This window comes from Callorhinus ursinus, unplaced genomic scaffold (assembly GCF_003265705.2).
Source record: "Callorhinus ursinus isolate GAN/ISIS: 27379988/994484 unplaced genomic scaffold, GSC_fseal_2.0 scaffold3, whole genome shotgun sequence".
Taxonomy (NCBI): Eukaryota; Metazoa; Chordata; class Mammalia; order Carnivora; family Otariidae; genus Callorhinus; species Callorhinus ursinus.
The window spans coordinates 47,720,152-47,745,375 of NW_027397065.1; the positions used below are offsets into that span (position 1 = coordinate 47,720,152).

General features: G+C 47.1%; 1 protein-coding gene across 3 annotated transcripts in view; it reads right to left on the bottom strand.

Moving 5' to 3' along the window:
- Nucleotides 1-25,224, bottom strand: part of GALNT10 (polypeptide N-acetylgalactosaminyltransferase 10) — a 230,323-nt gene that overhangs the window by 37,786 nt on the left and 167,313 nt on the right. For all 3 annotated transcript variants that reach the window (XM_073890665.1, XM_025867177.2, XM_073890661.1), the window contains 2 exons: nt 4,899-5,084; nt 826-1,009 (listed from right to left, as the gene is read on the bottom strand). In XM_073890665.1, coding sequence (XP_073746766.1) covers nt 826-1,009; nt 4,899-5,084 — 370 coding nt within the window. The remainder of the gene's footprint in view (nt 1-825; nt 1,010-4,898; nt 5,085-25,224) is intronic.

Sequence of the window (25,224 nt, forward strand, 5' to 3'; positions counted from 1 at the left end):
AGTGGCCCACAGGACAGCACAGGATGGGCACCAGACGGGCCCTGGCTCTAATCCTGGCCTGGACACTAACTCACTGTATAAGTCAGCCACCTCCCTGCTCCTTCCCCTGCCAAGTCCTGGGGCCTCAGTCTCCCCATCTGCAAGGGGTTGGAGTCCATTACCTGTAGGTCCCCCTGGCTTTCACATTCTAGGATGTTATGGGTCCAGTCCACACCTCCCCAAACTTCTACCATGGGACAAGCTGCTACTTCCCTAATATTTCCCTAATCTTTCCGAGAGGGTGTTAACTGAATGATGGGAAAACTGGCTCCAGAGGCAGACAGACCTGCGTGTGCATCTGGCCTTCACTCCTTCCGAGTTGTGTGACCTAGAAGAGCTGCCTCACCCCACGGGACTTGGTGTCCCCACTTGGAAAATATGGATAATTCTGACTACATATGGCTGTGGGGGGTTAAAGAGGATCTGCGTGCGATGTGCCCAGCACTGTGCCTGGCATTTAGCAAGGGTGCGGCATGTGGTGGCGGGGCTGGTGCAGCTGGTGGTGACCGCGACTGTGCACCAGGCTTGAGGGACAGAGCCACTGTGCTCACGGCCCTGTGGGCAGTCCGGCCAACCAAAGACATGGACAAAGAAGAGGTGGCCAGCCGGGAGGTCCCTGAGCCGAGGCTCTGTGACAAGCTGGGAGGGGCTGTGCTTCTGGTTGGGGATGTCGGCCCTGGTCCCCTTGCATTGCACTCCTGGGGGCGGGGGTGATCCTGAGTTGGGTATGTTGGGGAGGGGTCCCCGGGTCAGCCACTGGGATCAGCCTGGGTCGCTTGTACTTACTCAAATGGGTCGCTGGGGTCAGCTTTCTGCAGTTCTGGAGGAATCGGGATCCGCTTATAGTACATCTCCCAGTCAAAGGCGCCCCGCATGGCATCCCCCGCCTGTGTTTCATACCGAAAGTCATCATGGTCAATCACGTCAATCATCGGGCACACGATGGTCTTGCGGTTCCGAGCAATGCGGTCTGAAGAAGCCAAGAGATGCCCATTAGGGAGGCAGGATGGGGGAGCAGCTAAGTGCACCACCCTGCTCTGCAGCTTACTCACATTTTTAACGTGTGCCCTGAGTGAATTCTCTGAACACTCGAGTTTCACAATCCCAAGAAGGGAGAGCGTGGGCTTTAAGAAAGATGGGCCAGGGCTCCCATCCCAGCCCTGCTACCTGTGAACTACATAAACCATGTCTCTGAGCCCCAGTGTTCTCCTTCGTGAAAGGGGAGAAGAGGCTCTGTGTCCCAGGTGGTTATGAGTACCGGATACCGTGATGGTTGGAGGTGCTGAGCACAGTTGCCTGTAATGGTCAGCACTATTGTGGAAAGAGGCTCATTGCCTCCTGGGAGGGCTCCTGTCCTGGCCTGTCAGGCTCCACATTCCAGGTCCGAACCTTGACTTGTGGCCCAAAGTAGCCAGGCATCCCGGCACTTGCCCCTGACAGCTCCTCAAAACTTCCTAGCTGTAGTCAGTGGCCGAATAGCCCTCCCTGCGTGAGAGTTCAGCTCACTTCTTCCATCAGTAGTAACTACTGAAGAGGGATAGACTATCCCATGAGTCCCTCATGACGGGACGTGTGCAAGCAAGCAGGGCCTGGCAGACCTCTACCGTGCAGGAATGCTATAGGCTAGGTGATTCAAGATGGCAAATGGGGTCCCTAACCAGATGGCTTTTTATGGTCCCCTTTAAGCCAGGGAGGAGCTGATTCTATAAAATTCACTCTGCCCAACCTACCAGCCAGAATTTTAAGCTTTGGTTGGCTCTGTTCTTCAATGTTCCTTCCACAAAGAAGCTGTGACTGTAGCTTGGGGGGTGTCAGTGATTGGGGAAGATGATCTACCATAAGGGGCAAGTGGGCTGTGCCTGTCTGCTTGGGCCAGCAGTCAAGTTCAAGGCTTGGAAAGTGGAACATGGTAGGGCCAGTGGAGGCTGGCAGCTGCCTAGGGCTCAGACTTCATCAAACAGAGTTTTCTTCCGGGAGAGAAAGCAGCAATTTTGCCTTTTTCTAAGCTGCAAGACATGATCCATAGGTGGGTCATGAAATTGATTGAGTGTGTGTTTGTGTGTGTGTGTGTTTGTATAAAGAACCAAAAAAGAATGCTGAACGTCAGGGTGCATTCCAAGTGATAAGAAAAAGTACTTCTTCAGGAAATGTGTTTCAGTCCTACTGCATGGGTGTGTGTGTTTGTGTACTGGATTGAGATGTCCAATGTATTTCTGTGGCACATGGTCAAAACAGTTTGAGAAATGCTGCTTTCGGCAGTGTGTCCTCTGGCCGCCAGTGCCAATGCACTCACAGTGTCTTTACAAACCCGCCAGGGCTGCCCCTGGCCCAGCTGCACGGAATCAGAATCTCTGGGGGTGGAGCTTGGATCTGCCTGGTGACCAGGCTCCCTCGGGATGCTTAATAAAGTCGAAGAAACTTCTCCAAAGGAAGACCTAGAGAAGCGCTTCCCTTCCCAATTATTCAGGGCCATGCAGGGGATTTCACTTCTACGGAGGCTCTGGGCCCAGGACACAGAGCTCTGCTGGAGGCTGGCTGATTGTGGGAGGTTGGAAGTTAAGGGGTAGCATCAGACGGACAGCATTCTGGGGTGCTGTACTCACTGGGGGACAGAATGCCCAGGTCCAGACCCTGGTGTTGTCACCTACGAGCAGTGGAACCTTGACAAAGGTTATCTGATGCCTCTGGACCTTGGTTTCTGTGCCGACAAAATGGAGGAAGACAACACCAGTCTCATGGGGTCCCTGTGAAGACCGAGTGGGACAGCGGGGCCAAGATGCTCAGCCCAGCCTCTTGCACATCCGCACATCCCCTCAGCAAATGCCGACATGGTCTGTGACCAGGCTCGCTGAAAGAAGCTCAGAAGCTGAGCATCTTCCTCGTTTTCTTGGTGCTTTAGTTTTCTCATTTGTTGTATGTGGATAATAATGCCTGGCCTGTCTGCTTTACCCCATAACCATCAAATTCCAATGTGGCTGTGTCGTAAAAAGCTAAGGGACTAGCAGAGCCATGATGATGATGATGATGATGATGATGATGACGATGGGAGAAATGAGGATCAACATTTGCTTTCCTTTGCGGGGGGATGCATCCTTCTCAGGGTCAGGAATGCCTCATCGGCACAGAAGGTGGAGTGAGCTGTGCAAGGAGGCATTACTGGTTTCGAGACAAAAGCCCTGATGTGCGCTGTCAGCTGCTCGTATGAACAGGGACAGACTTTTACATCTACACCACCCGTTCACATTTCTATCCGAAAAATAAAAAATACAAAGAGGGAACATGTTTCTTCCATGTATCCTGCAGATTATGAAAATTACCCTCATATATTTCCATAGAAACAGAGTTAAGGGCTATTTAGGCTCCCAGCTCAGCTTCGTGCCCCACCACTTCGTTCTCTTTATGAGTCACTGGATGACCCCAAAAATGGGTTGTTCCTTCAGCACCATAAATCAGGTGATTTATGGTGAGGCTTTTTTCTTTCTCTTTTCCTTTTTCTCTTTCAGTAATGAGAGGCAGATGCAGAGACCTCTTGGCTTAATTAAATAAACAGTTTACCAGAAAATCTGTGTTATATCCTTTTCCTAACCCAGTGGGATCCTGGACCCTTGGGGTCAGAAGCATATAATCTAACACTGAGGTTCCATGCCGATCTGTGTCAGAAAACAGATTTGCTGGATTATCCCATTAAACTGTGTGGGTTTTGCTTTCTGTTCTCACCTCTGTTTGGTGGCCTAACCAGTGCTCCTCAAAGTGTGGTTCCTGGACCAACAGCACTGGCACCACCTGGGAGATGGTTAGAAATGCAGCTTCTCAGGCCCTACCCCTAGATCTCCTCAATCAGAAACTCTGGGGTGGGGTCCAGCACTCTGTGTTTTAATGAGTCTTCCAGGTGATTCTGATGCAGGCCCAAGTTGGCCCTAAACTTCAGTCCCCTTTGCTCCCCAGCTTTCTGTTTATGGAGAGCATACCCACCCATGTGTGAGGAGTTCATTTTCTCTCTAGATTGACAACTCTTCTCTGATCTGCTTCTGTCCCTGTCCCTCACCTGATTCCTGGTCTCAATGGGCCATTTCCTCAATGTTCACCTGTTAGCACCAGCTCCGTGCATTCAACGAATCTGAGCTCTGCAGAACTCAGACCTCCTTCCTTAGCCAGCTATGAGGCACCTCACTGCCCAGAATCGAATCCTCATGCCTCCCTTCTGTCTGCAAGGCTATGGTGGATGGCTGCTGGATCGTGTTGCCCTGTCCACAGCCCTTTCCTGATAGCTGTCAGAAACTCTCCAGAGAGGAAAAGAGTTTCGGGAAGGCAGTGTGGTGTTGTGAGAGTGACAGAATTTGGGGCCAGATAGATGGTGACTTTGACACTTACGACCCAAGGGAACAATATTGAGTCACTCAGTGAAACTCAATTTCTTCTACTAGAAGATGGGGACACTTTTGACCTGGCATGGTTTTATGAGGGCTGGAGATAACCCTTACAAGCTTCCTGGCTCAGGAGCAGTGCAGCGAATGTTAACTATTCTAAGTTGCTAGGATAATGTCCCTCCATAGGTTGGCTCCTACCAGTAGACAGCCTTGGCTTGCTTTCCAATAAAACTTGAAGTAATCTGGGGGAAGCAATCACGTAAGTAGGTATTAGTGTGCTGTAGGACTTTGGGTAAGTCACTTCCCCTCTTGGCTTCCTTCTCTGTAAAATGAGGGGATAGGGCTTGAGTGGATTTTTAAGGTTTCTTTGAGCATTCCTGAGTCCCCCGTGGCACGTGGTACTGGCTGGCTGCATGTTAAGCAGTCAAGGAACCCGTGTGGATGATCCCTGCAGAAGACTGGGGCCTACCGAGCCTTGGGAAGGTCCCTTACCGAGCAAGGGGGGGAGCCAGTTGACATTGGCTTCACAGTGTGAGTCTAAGAATGTGATGACATCCCCAGTTGCTGCTGAGGCCCCCAGCATCCGGGTCCTTATCAGCCCCTCCCGTTTCTTGGTTCGAAGAATCCTCACACTGGGGAAAAGGGCCATGTAGTCTTCGAGTGGCTTCTTCAGGTGCTCTGTGAGAGAGACAGAAGAGGACAGATGGACAGATGGGTAAGAACATCTGCTTACTAACCATTCTTGTCACCCCTCCCTTACGTGTGCACTGTACTTTATAGTTGAGACACAGCTTTCCTGTAGGATGCCTCATTGGACCTTTCAGGTGAGATCACCACCCGCATGCCCTAAATGGGAAAACTGAAGCTCAAAGTCGTGCAGGAATCGTGCCAGGCCTGGAACACACGAGAGCGTCTGTATGAGAGTGTGGGCAGCTGCGGTTAAGGCTTGGCTGAGACCTATTCCCTCTTTTCCTGGAAACAATACTCTGATTTTGCTTTGTGGAACTGGCCCTCCCCCTTCTTAGGTGGGGCTCACCGCGTCACCTGGAACCGAGGGACAGGGGCCCATGGCATGGGCCCAACCAATCCGGGCATGCTTCCGTTTCCTTGCCTACAGTGATTGGTTCAGGAATGGCCATGTGACTCCAGTAGCTTCAAATAATGAATCCTGAGGTTTTTTTTTTTTTTTAGAACTATTGAAAAACGAGACAAAACGAGACCCTTTTGTTTTACCAGACTTGGTAAGTTGGTTGGCCATAAATCTGGAGGTGCTGGTGACATCTTTGGCCAATGAGGTGATGAGAGGTGGGAAGGGGGGTTTCTGCTGGACCTGAAGTAACGTGTAGAAAGAGTCGAGATGGAAATGATCCTGATGGCATTTTGATTCTCCAGATCCCCTTGTGCCCGAGGCAGACAGACTCCCAGATGTTCTTACTACACATGAAACAAATGCCTCTTTTTGCTTATTCTAATGTGGGCTGGGTTTTTTGCCCTGTGCCTGGTAAAGTTGTTCTGAATAGATCTCGAAGATAATCTCTTTTTACTAAAAGTCCCAACCTTAACACTGGTGTCTCTTGGTTTTAATCAGGGTTACGGCCCTTTATGAAAACTCTGGTATGGAAAACAAAAAACAAAAAACCTCTCTAGTATGGCTACAAAAACCCCCTAAAGTTTGTATCACGCTTAATGATGAAATACTAAATGCTCTTATCCTATGATCAGGATAAAGACTGTACACTCTCTCACCACTTCCATTCAACACTGTACTAGAATTCCTAGCCAATGCAACTAGCAAGACAAAGAAATAAAAGGCATAAAGATTGGGAAGAAAAAGGAAACAATATCTTTAATTGTAGATGAAAGGATTGTTTACATAGAAAAATCCTAGGAAATCTACAAAGAAATTAGAACTAATAGGTCCACTTAGCAAAATATCAGGATACAGGTCAACTCTTAAAAATTAATTGTGTTTCTATGTACTGGCAGATAAAAAAGCAAATGGAAAATGCAATTAAAAATGGTAAAAACACCATTTGCAATTTAACAAAAAGAAGTAAAAAGTGTATGCTTTGAAAACTGCAAAACACTGTTGGAAGATATTAAAGACTAAAATAAATGGAAAGATAGTCCATGGTCATGGATTGGATGACTTAATATTGTTAAGATGGCAATACCTCCTATATTGATCTAAAGATTCAGTGAACTCAAAATCACAGTTGAACTCTTTGCAAAAACTGACAATTAACAAGCTGATCCTAAAATTTATGGAAGAGATCAAGGGATCCAGGATGGCCAAAGCAATCTTTTGATTACTTATACATGAATGTTCAAAGCAACACTATTCACAACAGCCAACTGGTGGAAAGAACCCAAGCTTCCATCACCTCATGAATGGATAAACAACTATGAAATATATCCATATAGTGGAATATTACTCAACTGTAAAAAGGAATGAAGTACTGATACAGGGTACAACGCAGACGCGGACCTCAAAGCATAACACCAAGTAACGGATGCCAGACACAAAAGGTCACATATTATATCATTCCAGTTGTATGAAATTCCAGAATAGATAAATCCACAGAGACACGAAGCAGATTAGTGATTACCAGAGACTGCGGTAGAGGGACAAATGGGGAGTGACTATCTAATGGGTATGGGGTTTCCTTTTGATCAAACATATTGGAACTAGGTGATGGTTGCACAACACAGTGAATGTACTAAATGCTAATACTTTTCATCCTTTAACATGGTTAATTTTATGTTATGTGAATTTTACCTCAATTAAAAAGAATGGGTAAAAGATTTGAATAGTCACTTCTCCAAAGATGATATACAAACGGCCAAAAATCACATGAAAGGAAGTTCAATGTCCTTAGTCATCAGGAAAATGAAATTCAAAACTACAACGAGATCCTACTTCACATCCATTAGGATAGCGCTAGTGAAAATGTCAGATGCTGCTGACAAGGATGCTGAGAACAAGAATCCTCATACACTGCTGCTGGGGACGTAAAATGGGGCAGCCACTTTGGAAAACAGTCTAGTCTGGCAGCTCCTCAAGCAGTTAAGCACAGTAACCATTTTACCCAGCAATTCTACTCCAAGAGAAATGAAAACACATGCCCACCCAAAACTTGTACACTGATGTTCACAGAAGCAATATTCAAAACAGCCCCAAAGTGAAAACTAGCCAAACATCTATCAATTGATGAATGGACAAACAAACGTAGGATATCCATACAATGGAATACTGTTCAGCAATAGAAAAGGAAAGAGCTATTGCAACAATACAGATGAACCTTAAAAAAATAGTATGCTGGGTTAAAGCAGTCAGACACATAAGCCTAGGTATTATATCATTCTATTTATATGAAATTTCTAGAAAGGCAAAATTATAGGGACAGAAAGAAAGTCATCAGTTGTCTGGGGCTGGGTTGGGAGTGGGGACTGATTGCAAACAGACACAAGGGAGCTTTCTGGAGTGATGGAAATATTTAAAACTGGATTATGGTGATAGTTTCACAACCGTGTAAGTTCACCTAAGAATACGCTGAATTGCAGACTTAAAATGGGTGATTTTTACATAATGTAAATTATATCTGAATAAGGCTGTTAAATAAAAAAAAATTGTATTTCTATGTACTGGCAAAGAACAATTGGAAAGTACAATAAAAATACCCTTCATAAAACAGCTTCATATAGTTAAATACCCAAATAAATGGAGAGATAAATCATATGTGTAGATTGGAAGACTCCATATTGTTAAGAGTTGATTCTCTTCAAATTTGTCTATAGATTCAATGCGATCCCAATAAAATCACAGCAGGTTTTGAAATTGACAACTTGCAAAGAACCTAGAATAGTGAAAGCAATCTTGAAAAAGAACAAAGCTGAAGGACTCACACTGATTTCAAAACTTAATATAAAGTCAAAATAATCAAAACAGTGTAGTACTGGCAAGGAATAAACAAAAGCATCAATAGAAGAGAACAGAGAGGCCAGAAGTGTACCTCCTACATATATGTCGTTGACTGATTTTTGACAAGGCCACCAAGGCAAATTCAATGAGAATATAAAAGAATTTTCAAAAACGTGAAACAAAACAAATGAGCAAAGGAAAAAAGAAAGAGAAAGACAAACCAAGAAACAGACTTAACTGTAGAGAACAAACTGCTGGTCACCAGAGGGGAGGTGGGCAGGGGGACGGGTGAAATAGGTGATGGGGATGAAGCTTATGATGAGCGCTGAGTCATGTACAGAGTTGTCAATCACCATACTGTACACCTGAAACTCATGTAACACTGTATGTTAACTATACTGGAGGGGAATAAAAAACTTAAAAAAAAAATAAAACATGTGCTAGCATAACTGGATAAACACATGAAAAAAGACAAACCTCAACCCCTACCCTCATACCATGCACAAAATTTAATTTGAGATGGATTGCAGATTTAAATATAAAGGCTAAAGCTATAATGCTTCTTGAAGAAAACATAGGAGAATATCATTGTGAACTTGGGGTAGGGAAAGATTTCTTAGGACATAAAAAGCACTAACCCATAAAAGAAAAAACTAAGAAATTGGGCTTGATTAAGAACTTGATCTTCAAAAGACATCAGCAACAAAATGACAAGGCAGGCAACAGACTGGGAGAAAATATTCACAATACACCTATCTGACAAAGGACTTGTATCCAGAATACGTAATGAATTCTGACAAAGTCAATCACAAAAAGATGACAAATGTGAAACTGGGTGAAAAACTCTGAAACATTTTCACTAAAATACATTTCACAAAAGAACTGATAAACAAATGGCCAATAAGCATATGAAAAGGCATGACCCAAATTAAAAGCTTGAGATGCCATTCACTATACATTCCCCAGCATGACAAAGAGGAAACACAGAAACAGTATCAGGTACTGGAGAAGAGGTGAGCACCTGGAACTCACTCCTTGCTGGAAGAAATGTAAAATGTACAACTACTGTGAAGAGCTGTTTGATTGCTTCTTATAAAGGTAAATGGACAAGTGTCCTATATCCGGCAGTTCTACTCATAGTTATTTACCCCAGAGAAACAAACACGTACACCAAGGAGAGAATGAGAGTCTTTCACAATAGTTCTATTCATAGTAGTACCAACTAGAAACAACCTAAATGTCACCAACAGGGGAAGGGATAAGCAAATCGAGGTAGGGTCATACAATAGATTCTCTACTCAGCAATAAAGGGAGCAAACTTTTGATATATCCAACCACATGGATGAATTTCAGAATTATTATGTTGAACCAAAGAAGCCAGACACAAAAAGTTAACTTCGTGTATGATTCATTTGAAGTTCATCAATAGCCAAAATAATCTTCAAGGATGGAATTAAGAACAGTATTTGCCCTTGGGGTGTGGGGACTGGCTAGAAGGAGCATGGGGGAACTCTCTGGGGTGAGACAATTTCTGTATCTTGACTGGGGTGTTGGCTTCCCAGGTGTATACACCTGTGAAACCTCATGGAATTGTATACTTAACATAGCTGTGCATTCTTTCACTGTTTGCAATTTTTATCTCAATTAAAAAAAATACTGGTCTATCAAACTCAACACCCAGAAAAACAAATAATCCAGTTAAGCAATGGGCTGAAGCCACGAATAGACATATTTCCAAAGAAGACATAGAGATGGCCAACAGACATATGAAAAGGTGCTCAACATCAGTCATCGTCAGGGAAATACAAATCAAAACCACAATAAGCTACCACATCACACCTGTCAGAATGGCTAAAATTAGCAACGCAAGAAACAAGAGGTGTTGCTGAGGATGTGGAGAAAGGGAAACCCTCTTGCACTGCTGGTGGGAATGCAAATTGGTACAGCCACTCTGGGAAACAGTATGGAGGTTCCTCATAAAGTTAAAAATAGAACTACCCTATAATCCAGTAATTGTACTCTAGGTATTTATCCAAAGGATACACAAATACAGATTCGAAGGGGTACATGCACCCCAATGTTTATAGCAGCATTATCAACAGCCCAACTATGGAGAGAGCCCAACTGTCCATCGACAGATGAATGGATAAAGAAGATGTGGTATATATATGTACAATGGAATATTACTCAGCCATCAAAATGAATGAAATATCGCCATTTGCTGTGATGTGGATGGAGCTAGACGGTATTATGCTAAGCAAATTAAGTCAGTCAGGGAAAGACGAATACCCTATGATTTCACTCATATGTGGAACTTAAGAAACAAAAGAGATGAACATATGGGAGGGGGAAAAGAAGAGAGAGGGAAACAAACCACAAGACTCTTAAAGATAGAGAACAAACTGAGGGTTGACGGAGGGAGGTGGGTGGGAGATGAGCTAGATGGGTGACGGGTAGGAAGGAGGGCACTTGTTACGATGAGCACTGGGTGTTGTATGTAAGTGATGACTCACTGAATTCTACTCCTGAAACCAATATTGCACTGTGTGTTGACTAATTAGAATTTAAATAAAAATCTGAAGAAAAACAATACTGGTCAAAACACACATTCATTGTCTCTCTGTCTCAGCTGGGAAGGTTGGAGCTGACTGGAATCAGGAGCCCTGGGCTGCGCTCCCAGGTCTGGCACAGTGGGCCCAATCCTTGATTTCCTCTGGGCCTGAATCAGGGTTTGCACCAGAAGGTCTTCCCGGGCCCTGGACCCAGACCTCACAGAAGCCCAGTTAGCACTGACCAGAGCTACTGGGTGATCACCTTCCTTAACCCAGGCCCAAATCCTGCTCTGAATTCACTCCATCCCGGGTTAGAGCTGGAAGGGCCCTTGTAAGTCAGGGGGTGCATCTGAATCACATGGTGGGCTGGCTGTAGGTAAATACAGCCGTATTGAGCATCATCCCAGAGGGCTGTGACTTGCTAAGCCTGGGGCAGCATCCAGCATCTTTTGTTTCACTTGACCTGTAAGTGATTCTGATACACAGCCAGGCCTGGAAACCACTGGAGTAGTTTGGTCTCTCTCTCTTTTTTTTTAAGATTTTATTTATTTATTTGAGAGACAGAGAGAGCACGGGCAGGGGCAGGGGCAGAGGGAGAAGCAGAGTCCAGAGTCCCCTGGCTGCCAGAACCCAATGACCCTTTTATTCTTCTAACCCCATATAGAAATGAATCACTTCCACTGTTATGTAAGGCAGATTATAATCTGCAAAGGAGCTTCACACATTTGATCCCCCCTTGCTTCATAAAATCATACTCTGCATCGTGCTTCTCTCCCCTTGACAGGGTGAGAAAACGGATGCTCAGAGAAGCTAAGAAACTCGCCTGAGGTTGTACAGCCAGTAAATCGCTGGTTTTTCTATAGAAACATGGTGCTTTCCCCCTTCTTGTGTTTCCCCAAGCTCTCACAATCACATATTACGATTTTTGCCAGTTCCGCTACCCTACTACAATTTACTTAGTTTTAAAATCAACTCACCTTTTTATTTTTTAATTTTTAAAAAGATTTTATTTATTTATCTGAGAGTGAGACTGAGAGAGAGCGATTGAGAGAATGAGTGGGGGGAGGGGCAGAAGGAGAAGCAGACTCCCCGCAGAGCAGGGAGCCCGACATGGGACTTGATCCCAGGACCCTGGGGTCATGACCTGAGCTGAAGGCAGACACTTAACCGACGGAGCCACTCAGGCGCCCTCAACTCACCTTTTTAAATTAAAGATTTTTATCGAGTTACATTTATTTTAAAGGGAAACAAACACCATGAATGGAAAATTGGTACCATTTGTGATAAAGAGCTAATAAATAAAAAACCCAAATAAAAATAAAACCATATGACTCGATTTTAGCCAAAGCTTCCTGCCTCCTCACAACTAGGAGCTTAAATTACGGTCTGTGCTCTCTCTCTGTCAAGAAGGGAGATACGGGCAACCAACCGAGACTCTCCATCTGAGGTAATCAGAAGAAATGGATGAGCGCTGGAAAGAGAAAACGTTCTCTCCACATGATTCAACATGGCCTAATGCAAAGTCTCTGAGCCAGCTGAGATCATCTCAGGCGCCACTTAAAACCACTCTGGCCCTGAACACTCAGGACACTGCTCTGGTCCCTTGATATAAGTCTCCTAAACTTGCATGACCAGAAGTGTGTTTTGTGTTGCATTGCCTGGTGTCTTGCAGGTTGGAGCAATTAAAAGATATACAGAGAAAAGATTATCTACACATATACAAGCGTGCTGGAAGGCTGAGAAATATTCCAGGTCGCCTTCTTGCTTGCTTGCCAAGATGAATATGGCGCCTCCTGCCCTTTACCACTTCGCTTTGGAACAGTGACTCTGTAAGAAAGCAGAAATCAATTTGCCCTAATTGAGGGACTAAATCTTTCCAAAAGAGAATTTCTTGGGCAGTGAAACAAGACAGCAAGAGGCATGATCGCGCTCCAGATATGTATGTTGCTGTTCGGGCAGGAACACTATCTTCAAAAAAAAAAAAGAAAAAAAAGAAAAAATCCATAGTCATTGTCTGTGACCAGCGCTGCTTCTTGGCTGGGTTCAACTGGTACGTCGTTAAAACGAGGATGAGATAATCTCCTTCACCCACACACCACTACTCCCATCAGAGGGTGAAATATCACCCTGTCCGGCTCTAATCATCGAGGCCCCGGCTTGGGCAGAGCCCCGTTGCTAAATCACCCCGAACGCAGATGGCCGCAGTCATTACAGATCGACCAATTAGGGCCTTTTGACAGCTTGTGGTGAAATCGGAGCAATTATTTAGGGGCAATTATGCTCCTCCTGTCCTTATCAGAAAATGCATTTACACAAAATCAGGACTGTTGCCTTATTTTATCGCACTGTCTTCTTGGATGAGCACATTCCCTAAAGTCACAGAATTTTTGAGCTAGAAGGGACTTTGGATGAAGATGATGATGGTTATGATGATGACAATTATAGGGAACAATTCCTGAGCCCTTGCTCACACATGGCGCCACAGTTCCTTTTGGAGAAGATATCACAAGGCTCAGAGTGGGAGATGTAACTTGCCCAAAGAACACAGCTGATAAATGATGAAGCCAAGGTCTAAAACCCAGCCCCACCTGACCATGAAAGGGCTGGCTCTTCCTCCTGCACCAAACGTCACCTCTGCCTCATGGCATTCAGGCCCTTCGTTCCACCCAGGGGGGAATGGGGAGGGCCTGAGAAGTTAACTGTCTTCTTGCCCGGAATCCTACAGCGACGCGGTGTTTTCCATCCTGGGATTTCTCCCAGCTTCATAAGCACTAAGACAGGAATGGAAAACACACTTCACTGAAGTGCCTAAGCTAATGGTTGTAATGGATACCTAAAGCTGTGTTAAGAAAGGCTCTGAGGCTATATCCTGGCTCAGCATAAAACAGGGCTGAGGGGAGATGTCTGCCCTGAGGCAGCAGCCCTGGTGGCACATCCTCATCATTCCTCTCCAGGGGCTGCTTGGATTGAAAAGCAATACAGAATTGCTTTTGCTCTCATTACCCTTATTTAACGATGAGTCAGGGCTGTCCATCAAGGAGTGAGGTTGATTCTGAAGGTGAGCCCCATCACGGTAAGGCTTTAGGCAGATGTCAGAAGAGCAGTTAAGAGTGCTCCCAGGTGGAGTCTGTGTGTCTACACCTCCTTGGCATCTGCTTTCCTCCTGGCTACCGGCCTGCTAGCACCTGCCTTGGCCGGGGGCTCTCTGCGCCCCTGAGGGTGGACCTCAGTCAGAGGCTGTGGTGTGGGCAGGTGGCCGCCCTGGCTCCCTTGGCCCTGCGGTGGGATAAGCCCAACCACGTGCCCCGCGCCGACCCCCAGGGCTGCCGTGGGGCTTGTGCGCAGTGGTGCCCTCACAGGCCTTCCGTTCCATTCTCGCCTCCTCACTCTCTTGATGGCGCTTCTCGGAATCTCCTCCCACATAAACTACTTGCGCTCAAATCCTGCGTCAGTTTGCAGGAAACCCCAACTAAGACAAAACCAAGTAGCAGGTACGACTTAGAGCAACTGCAAGGTTGGCCGTATGGCTCTGTGAGGCTGCCAGGGACGACTTCCCCTCCATCACACCTTGTTCCGCGGCACCCGGTTTCTGCCGATCGCAGTCATTGTGTGTTCTGTACTCAGCCGCACCGCACCGGGCACATTCACTCACCGAATCCTGACACACACTCCCTGAGGCAGCTCGAGATTAGTATCCCTGTTTTACCGATGAGGAAACTGGGACCCAGAGAGGTTAAGTCACTTCCCCCAGGTCCACACAGTTAGTAAGTGGGAGGTTTTGGATTTCAATCCAGGCAGTCTGGCTCCAGAGGCTGTTGTCTTTGTAACACTTTTGAAAAAAAAAAAATTAAGTATCATTTCAAACATATTAAAGTGGAACAGAATAAAGGCCCCTCTGCTTTCAACCTATCCACTCAGCTTCAGGAATTATCGTCTGGATACTCCTGCCCCCGCCACTGGATGATACTGGAGCTACCGGAGTCTGTGCTCATAACCATTCATGCCGTTAGAGGAGAAAAGTCTGGGGAATTAACGTGGGAGGATATGGAAGCTCCCATGGGAAGAGGCCAGCCCTTTCTGAAGAACTCTCCCCATGAGTTACCTCAAGGTCAGGCACATGGTATCTTCTCAGGAAATACTTGCTGATTACCCTGTGGACTCCCCCCAAAAGCCACTACAAGGGGCGGGGGGGACAGGTAACAATTCTGGCATTACTAGGGAGGAAACAGGCCCAGAGAAGAAAAGGTCTCGTCCCAAGTCTTTCAGCCGGTGGGGTCTGAGTGAGGACCAGACCTTAGGGCCTGGGCTTCCCAGGGTCCTCCCTGTATACCTGTCTGTGTCACGCTGTGTGTGCGCACACACACACACACACACACACACACATGCACGCGCGTGGGCTTCTCTGAGGCCTGGGGCCTCTCCTTCCTATCTGGTCTCTAGGGCAGCAGGACTGTGAGGGTGGTTCTGCCTGGCGGGCTGTGGCACAGGGAGGAACTGCAGTCAGGGGAGCGGCTCTGGGATGAACTGTGTCCCCCCCACCCCCCATCCCCCGCAAAGATATGTTGAAGTCCTAGCCCCTAGGACCTGTGAATGTGACCCTCCTTGAAAATTGGGTCTTTGCGGATGTCATCAAGTTACAAAGGGGTCATACTGGTTTAGGGTGGGCCCGAATGCAATGACTGGTACCCTTTATAAGAAGAGGGAAATCTGGACACACAAGGAGAGGGCCAAGTGACCACGGGGGCAGAAATAAGCCAAGACACACCAAGGACGGCCAGCAACACCCGAAGCCTGGAAGAGGCAAGGAAGGATCCTTCTGTAGAGCCTTCTGAGGGAGCATGGCCCAGCTGACAACTTGATTTCAGACTTCCAGCTTCCAGAACCATCAGAGAATAAAGTTCTGTTGCTTTAAGCCCCCCGGTGTGTGTACCTTGTTAAGGCAGCCCTAGGACACTAAGACAGAAGGGTGAGTCTTTCACCTGGGCATCATAACACTTGGTGACACAGGAGGAATATGGTCTCAGTCCAGCCACTGCTATCCCTTGTCTGAGGCACTGCAATCTCTGGGCAAGTGCAGTGACCGTGACGGCTGTCCCTGCTCCTCTCTGTCCCTCTTTGGTCTAGTCTGCATGCAGCAGTTCAGATGGTCTCTAAAAAGAGAAGTAAATTGCATCTTGTCACTCTTCCACTGCGTTGCGTAAACCCTTCAATGGCTTCCCATGGCTCTTGGAAGAAGGTCCAAAATCCTTATCAGGGATGACAAGGCTGTGTGTGCATGGTTGGTCCCCTCCCTTCTTGCTGCCCCCACCATGCCTTCTTCCTTCAGGCATCCCAACGCCCCATGATGACCCCTTCTGCCTCCAGTTGTCTGTCCATGCTGGTCCTTTGGCCTGGGTTGCCAAGTTCCTAGGCACCCCCTCCCCCCACTGCCCACTCGCCCCAGTGAACTCCTGCTCAGCCTTCAGCTTTGACTCAAGACTTCAACTCCTCACTAACACCTTCCTGATGACCTCCCGGACCACAGCAGGTCCCTAGGGCAGATCGTCACCGAGCCCTGGAAATGTCCTTTATGTTCCTCAGCTTGGGTCATCTGTTGCTCTGCATTCAGGGAATTACTGTGTCTCCCTTCCACTTTGAGCTCCCAGAGGGTGAGCCCTGCAAACACTCTGCTTGCCATGTGCCTCACGCAGAGCCGGAGACCCACACACCTTCCTCCTCCATCCTTTCATTTGGTTTGATTTGATTTGATCTGATTTCCCTGTGAAGGAAGAAGGTCATGGTTCATCATCCTCATTTCGTGACGAGGGAAGTCAAGTTCAGGAGATGTTGTTTCTGTTCCAAGGTTACACAGCCAGCAAGGTAAGTGGTGAAGACAGGACTCAAATCCAGTTCAGGATGTTCAGGAATATTTACTCCAGGGCTGTGTGCAATCAAATCAATTCCCAGGCGGAATACCAGAGCTTCAATCTCTGGTGCCATCGAACCTTGCAGAGACACCTGCTGAGAGCACCCAAAATTAAGGAGATCTGTGTGTCCCACACTCTGGCAGAGCACAGAGCATGTGGGAGAGGGGCCCAGGGATGGGCCCAGGGATGGGCCCTTGAAGGAAGAGGAGAAGAAGGGAAGTAGGGATCAAGTCACAGACCAGACAAATCAGCATCGTCTCTGTGTCACTTCTCCGGGCCTCCAGGGGGTGTTGTTAATAATGCAGACGCTGCGGTGGGAGAGGCTACCTTCCACACATGCGGGCTGGCTTCTGGGAGCTGTAGGTGTTCTGGGTCTTGTCACATCTCAGCTCCGCTGGGCTTCTGGCTATGATAGTGTCATAGCTCATCTGTTCCCAGGACTGACTTATTCACTTGTAAGTCTTAGTGTATTCCAAGGCACTGCCGATCCATTTGGAAGAGGGAGGGCTCACAGCAGTCAAAAGTGTGCTGTTAATGACACTTAGGTGTTTCAAGCCAAAGGAAAATTGTTAAGATGAGGTGAACCCTCATCTTTATTATCATTGTCATTGTCATGATTTCTGTCGTGTGCTCACCGTGTGCCTGGGCCCACTGTCTCATTTCATTCCCGCAACAACTCTACTAGGCAGGCACTGTTAACTACCTTAGATGGGGAAACTGAGACTTAGAAAAATTTTATGCTGATGAGGAAGGTGACAGCCAGAGAGTCATGCCAGGTGTTTCTGATCCCAAAGCTGGCGTAATTAACGAAACTACATTACCCCGAGGCCCCGGTCTCTCCATTCTGCCTGGTGGGTACGTTTCCGATCCCACAACCTCTATCCTATCTCCCACTCCCTGGGATGTCCAGGGCTTTCACTTGCTTAAAAAACTTACAGACAGCTGACTACGGACAGCAGGAAAATTAAAAAGACAGGTCGGGAAGGAAAGCTATGATGGCTCCAGGATGGGTTTTGGCAGGTGAAATGCACAGGCGTTTAAGCATCATTTACTGTTTAGAAAAGGTAAACAGACCAGTCCTTCAGGAGAGACATACTGTTCTGGCCCTGAATTCCGGGAGAATTTCAGAGTGGCAGAGCTGAAAGGGGCCTTGGAGTTCAGCCCGAAGCTCTTTCTCCTTTTCCTTTGATGTGGGTCCTCTCCTAAGACGGTCTAAAGTGTAATAGACATTCTTGATGGCTGGTTCTGAAAACCCAGCCATTTCTTTCCCCCCTTCCTCCCCCGTGCCCTCCTCTTCTTGATAACAGCTTTACTGAGATATAATTCACATCCCATACAATTCACCCATTTCAAGCCTACAGTTCAATGTCCACCGGCCAGTTCTGTACTACCGAAAGTAGCAAACCAGCTGGACCTTAGCAAAGGCATTTCTGCAGAGAGAACTTGCGTCCGTTTCATCAGGAAGGCATGTACTGCACTCCTGCTGGGTGCCAGGATCTATGCTGGGCACGTTCCTTTCTGTTGATCTAACACGGCGATTTTCAAAGTGCAGACCCCAGACCAGGTGCACCAGCATCATCTAGGAACTTATGAGAAATGCCAATTCTGAGGCCTCTCCCCAAACCCACTGAATCAGAGGAGTGGGGCCCACTGACCTGGATTTTAACAAGTTCTCCAAGTGATGCTTGCGCATGTTAGTGTTTGAGAAAAAAACCGATCTGACAATGCAGAAGGTGAGATCAGAGAAATGAATCAGGCCAACATGATCATATCAGGATTTCTAAATGATTAGAAACAGAACCTCAGTTTTCCTGCTAGAATAATAGAAAAACTGAAGTTCTCCAAGGAACACAAGACTATTTGCTGGCCTCCAGCCAAACTGAAGGGCATGGGTCCTGGCTCGGGTACCCTCCACCCTCGTCCTCAGACACATGGTGGTCCCCACCCGGCCTGGCCTCTCCTTCACCTCCGCAACCCTGCTCTTGCCTTCAAGCAAGAGAAGATCTGACAAACCAATGTTCCTCCTGATAGGCTCGCAGCAAGGGTTCTCAAACCTTAGCCCTAAGAATCCCGGGGGAGCCGGTTTTCACAGACATTCTCTATGTCGGGGAACAGTGACTTTCAAACCTTTTGACTGTGACCATAAAAAAATACACTTTACATCACGACCTGGTACCCAGACACATAACTGAGATACAAGGTGTGATGCACTTCTATTCTAGCTTCTTGTGTTTCATTTTTGTTGAAAACCTGGCCATGATCCTTGCAACTGGTGTCATGACCTTCCAATGAATCTGCTACAATCCGAAAAACCCTGCCCTGGCGCACAGCCTGGAACCCAGTGTTAAAAAAGACCCTTAGGTCCCTGGTCATGGCCACTGACCATAGGCCATGCTTCCTACCCAAAGCCCATTGTTGTCACCGTTATTATTGCCAGGATTCCAAGAAATTGTACCCAAGGTCCAGTTTGGTACCCACGACTGCCCCTGCACTGCTGACCACTAACTGAGGCCGTTACTAGAACGCCTGTGTGTTGATTTGAGATCTCTGGAGTACCACATGGGTGCAGAAACTTATTATGCCCAAGTGGTCAATTTTCTTCTGCCAGAGACTCTAAAGAGCGCATTTTAGGTGTCCTTCCTCTTACCGCGAGAGCTGCCAGGAAAATGTGTTTATCGGGGCTTTTGCATCTATGGGTCCTGTTGTCTCTGCAGCTGGAAAATATAAAGGACATAGTAGATCTGAGGGAAGTGGGCCTAAGCTCTTTGTCAGAAGCCAACACAGCTTCAACATCTGGCTGGCTCACCTTCTGATTCAGGGGTTTCCACCCTATCTTACTCAATGTCCCTTTATGTTATAGTTATCTTGTATGGTCCCCTTTAATATCCTAAAGTAAAATTCATAAATAACACAACCTGTTTAATGCCCAATTTGAAACAACTCTATATCATGCCTCAGCTGTGATACAAAGGAGACGTAATAAAATAACACGTATTTCAATATGTAAATGCTTGGGATGACGACCAGAAGACAGAGAAGTAGCCAAATGCTTGTACTTACAGCGTCCTATACTGGGTTACATTTTAGTTCAGCTAACAGATCAGTGCGGGTGTGTGGGTTGGCAACTCAAGTCCCAAGAGCAGCACTGCTGTCGATGATGTCATTTCCTAAAACAGGGAACAACTTCTAGAACAAGTACAATCTTCCCTTGATATCCATGTATTCCTGGAAAAGTGAGCACATGCCTGGCGTCGGGGGGGAGCTCACCTGGAGGGGGGTACTGCCCGTGTCTGTAAGCTGCTCTGAGTGGTAGCTGGCAATAGGGGAGGAGCGAGAGGAAGAGCAGGTTGGGTGAAATGCTCATGGGCATGTCCCAGTGACAAAATACATTTCTGGGGGGAAACTGAGGGAGGAGGAGAGGGGGCCAGCAAGGCTGGGCACTGGGTGGCCCGGGGACCCTGGGAGAATAGGAAGGAATGTCTAGTGAAAGCTGGAAGTGGGTTGCTATGGAGTATGTGATGTGAAACCCCTCCTCTGCCTCTTCCCATCAAGTGTTCAAGAGTTGGAAGTCCTCCCTGATACCCGTGCACACACGGATTCTTTCAGGAGGCGGGGGGGGGGGGGGTGTGTCTCTGTCCAGGGTGGAAACAGAGTGAGTCCCTGGACCAGAAGCCAGAAGCCAAGGGCAGCCAACTCGGGCATACACCGGCTGGGCACCAGGCACTGGGCTGGCGCCAGTCCGCACACATCCTTCACTGCCACCCTCTGAGGGTTACCCCTACTTTACAGACGTGGAAACAGACCCACAAAGGGTCTGTCACTGCCCGTGGTTACACAGCTGGTAGTGATTTCCCTGGAGCTCAAGCCCAAGTCTGTCTGTCTCCACCATCCCTCTCAGTCCGTGGCCCGCTGGTTGGAGGGCTTAGACGCACGTGTGAAGTTTACTGCTCTAGTGCGTTTCTGAGAACGAACGGGAAGTGGACCTCCAAGTTAAAGACAAATTGTACATCTTCCCCAAACATTTGCTTTGAAACCGCAAGCCCCTCTGTTCTTTGGCATCCCATTACAAATCACCCCACTCCTCGGGGCACAGGTATGACACTTGAACATGCCTTTGGTGATTTTAAGAATGAATTATGCTCCTTCCTCAAGCAATCACATCCACCAGCTAGCTCCCAGAAATAGAAAGCACTTCATCACACAAATTAACTCCTCTCCCCGATTTCACAGAAGATGAGTAATCTATGAAAAAAGAGATGCTATTATCTAAACAGGCAGCCTTATCTGCACTTTTAATTTCAACTAAATGCCTTGGTTCCTTTTCATAGGGTGGGCAGGGCCATAAATCTGTTTAATAATCAGATGACGAATAAAAACACTCCAGAAAACACCCCTACCAAGTTAATCACAGCCTCCCCTGTTTTCTGAAAGCGATTCCCCACCGATCAGCTATAAATGAGAAGAGAAGGTAGGGTCCCTTGGACTTGGCCCATCCCGCCTTTTCACCCAGTTGGAGCCCGTCCAGGGGAGCAGATTCATGGGCAGTTGGAGCTGTGGGCCCTTGGTACCTGCTCTTAAATTATGGCAGGCTGTCAGGTGTTGGAGAGCAACACGTGTTTCATTTAGGATGCCGGCTTCCATGCCTATCCTTTAAGGTGTTATTAAAAAAGGAAAAAAAAAATTCTCCACTTCGGCAGCAGTGTCAACCTGTCAGTTTCATATTTGTTAAAGGGCAAAAGTATTCTCCCGGGGGAGATTTTCCTGCTCAGTGCACAGGAAGAGAGAGTTGAACATATGTCAGAGCATTTCCTTACCACCCCTCTAACTACTGCCACCCCCTCTCCCCCAGATTCCCCAACCCAACCGTAGCTTTTTGGAAACCTCTGCTCTGCAGACTCCTGCAGACTTCTCATCCGGCCCCTCCCCTCCCTGCTTCCTCGCGGCTCCATGCCAGGGCAGGCACCGTGGGATCTTCTGCTATCTACACAAACTCCTGTGGCAGAAATTAATCTGGGTACACAGGTCTCTGGCCCCTGATCCTTCGTCTTTCATCCCATCCACACTCCTGCTATAGCACAGGCCTACTGACGTTCTCTGGTGATATCCCAGGCCTCTCGGTGATGTCCAAAGCCCACCTTCCCAGGCCAACCTCCCAACCTCAAGCCGGCACTTGAGCCTCTCTGCAGACACCACTTGACTACTTTCTTGCCTTCATTCCTTTACTCTTGCAAATCCTTCAGCTCAGAGCACCCTTCTTGGCTTCTCTGTGCCGGGGAATCCTATTCTTCCCTCTGGGCTCAGCTCACAGTGCTCCTGGATTACTGTCTGCATTCTCCTCTGATGCCCCCTGACTCTAGCGAATGCTCTGAGCACAGCTCTGCATTCCATGCGTGTTCTGGTCAGGACTTGTGTCGATCTGTCTGACAGCAAGCTTCCTGGGGGCAGGACCAAGGCGCATTTATTCCCTGTCCCTCATAGCACCTGTAATTCTGTAGGTGCTAACAGATATCTGGGGAATGATCCCAACTGGGTTAGTTTTCCTTGTCATTTGCTGCTTTTATTTTTTAAAATCTGTACACACAACATGCTTCCAGAGGACTCAACATGTCACCCAGGGGAAGATGTCAAGCATGTTTGGGGGTTCCTGACATCCAGATATTTACTTGTGGGTTTTTAAAAATAGGAGGTAGCCAAGGGAAGTAAAAGTCATCTTCACAGCAGGATGTTTATTGAAGAACTGGCCACTCACGAAGTTCACACTCAGACATCACTCCCCACTTACCAAAAGGGTATCTCTGCCTAAAACAACCATATCTGTTTGTGAGATGTCTGTGTTGTGGATGTGATCACCGGCAAAGCAACACAAACTGATTATAAGCTGCTGCAGAGAGTGCAGCAAATGCAAAGGCCCTGAGGCGGGGCGGGGGTGGGGCAGGACCTAAAGGAGTCACTGATTTTTCTGGTTCATGTTTAAGGCCATTTCTTGTAGGCAGACACTTGCACTGAGTCCTGTTAGGGCATGTCTCAAAGATTCAGACAGCCTGCAGGGAAAGAAACACAACTGACACAGAGGGACTCCAGTTTTGGATATGAGGTGTTCTGGATATTTCATCTTTTTCTTTCAAAAATGGAAAAATCTTTACTATTTTTTGTGATTCTAAACGTGATCCATTTGCTGTAAAAAAAAAAAAACAACAACAACAACAACCCTTTTTTGACCATCAGGAAGCAAAGTCACATCTGAACAACAACCCAGTCTAGTCTCATCCACCAGCGACGGCCACTCAATAGTTTGGCGTACTTCTCAGCCAGTTTCCCGAGGTTTTTGTGCTTATTTATTTTTCCTGAAACGATCCATTGTTTTCATATAACACGCAGTGCTCCACACAGTACGTGCCCTCTTTAATACCCATCACCGGGCTAACCCATCCCCCCACCCCCCTCCCCTCTAGAACCCTCAGTTTGTTTCTCAGAGTCCAGAGTCTCTCATGGTTTGTCTCCCTCTCCGATTTCCCCCCCTTCATTTTTCCCTTCCTTCTCCTAATGTCCTCCATGCTATTCCTCATGTTCCACAGGTAAGTGAAACCATATGATAATTGACTTTGTCTGCTTGACTTACTTCACTTAGCATCATCTCCTCCAGTCCCATCCATGTTGATGTAAAAGTTGGGTATTCATCCTTGCTGATGGCTGAGTAATATTCCATTGTATATATGGACCACATCTTCTTTATCCATTCATCTGTTGAAGGGCATCTCGACTCTCTCCACAGTTTGGTTATTGCAGACATTGCTGCTATGAACATTGGGGTGCATGTGGCCCTTCTTTTCACGACATCTGTGTCTTTGGGGTAAATACCCAGGAGTGCAATTGCTGGGTCATAGGGTAGCTCTATTTTTAATTTTTTGAGGCACCTCCACACTGTTTTCCAAAGTGGCTGTACCACCTTGCATTCCCACCAACAGTGTAAGAGGGTTCCTCTTTCTCCACAACCTCTCCAACACCTGTTGTTTCTTGCCTTGTCAGTTTTTGCCATTCTAACTGGTGTAAGGTGGTATCTCAGTGTGGTTTTGATTTGAATTTCCCTGCTGGCTAATGACGATGAACATTTTTTCATGTGTCTGTAACCTGCTTTTTTTCATTCAGCAGTACATCACGGTCATCTTTCTGTATCAGTACATGCAGATCTCACCCGTCTTTTCCCCCACTATCTCACTCAGTCCTCCAGTTAACCCAAGTGAGGGAAGTAGCCCCATTCTCCCTGACACGGCGACTAAGGTGGGAGAGGTGGAGTATTTTGCCCAAAGTCAACAACCCGTAGATTAGCCGCAGATGGGGCTGTCTCACTCTATAGCTCACGTCCTGTCTCTGACACCAGGCTGTGTGCCTTCAGAAGAAGGGACCAGGACCAGGAGACAAAATCTGCAGAGTTACAGTTCAGCTCGACACAAAGAAAAAACATTTTAACAGTGAGAGCTGCCCAGTAAGGGGTATCTCATCAGACAGTGAGTTGTCCACCACGGGAAGAATTCGATCAGAGGCTCAACTCATTATACACACAACAGAAAAGACTCAAACGTGGGGGAAGGACGACGTGGCCTTGAAGGCTCCCTGCAAGCACTGGGATCGGGTGATTCTCTGGTTACAAGATGAGATGCCTGTCCATATACCACGAACTCTAAAATGGTGAAAATCCAGCTCTGAGGACCTAATCCTTTAACTTGATGACTCCTTCTGAGATGCACTTAGTAATTTGCATGGAGAACATGGTTTTCTTTTCATAAGGTCTAGCCTATTTTATCTACCCCTGTAATTTTCTCCCTGCCCCAGCTGTGAGCAAATTTTACTTTCAAGGTTGTATTTGTTTTATTTGTCAAGGGCCAGAAAGCACACGGAATGCTGCCTCCAACGGAACTCCATGGGGTGGGTCTGTGTCAGGCAACGTGGGCTGGGAGTTCCATGCATTCTGAACACAGAGCAGTGCCACACAGAAGAGTTTTCCAGTCCTCTGGTTGTGCATGAGTCACCTGATGCCCATGTGGTCTGATTTGTTAACTCGTGCTCAAATGCACACAGCCCTCTAATGCCTATCGCCAAGGTGCCCTGGAGAGGCATCTCGTTCCCATGCAGGGGCCCAGGTGGCTGGCTGAGTTGCAGGGCCATAGGGGATTGGCATCACCCAGAAAACAAGCAGAAAGACCTTGGCATGCCAGCAATGCCCCCTGGCTCCTCAGCACCTTTTCTACTTGGGTCTGTCACAGTGCCTGACTTTTCCCCATTTGTGACCCTGTTCCTGTAGGTTACCACATCTTCCCTCTTGGGAGTGGGGCATTTAAAAATTGAAGTAATATGTGCTCATTTTGAAAATCAGATATGCAAAAATCCATGAAATATCACCAATTAACGCACTGTCGGGTGGCCTCTTTTAATACTTTGTG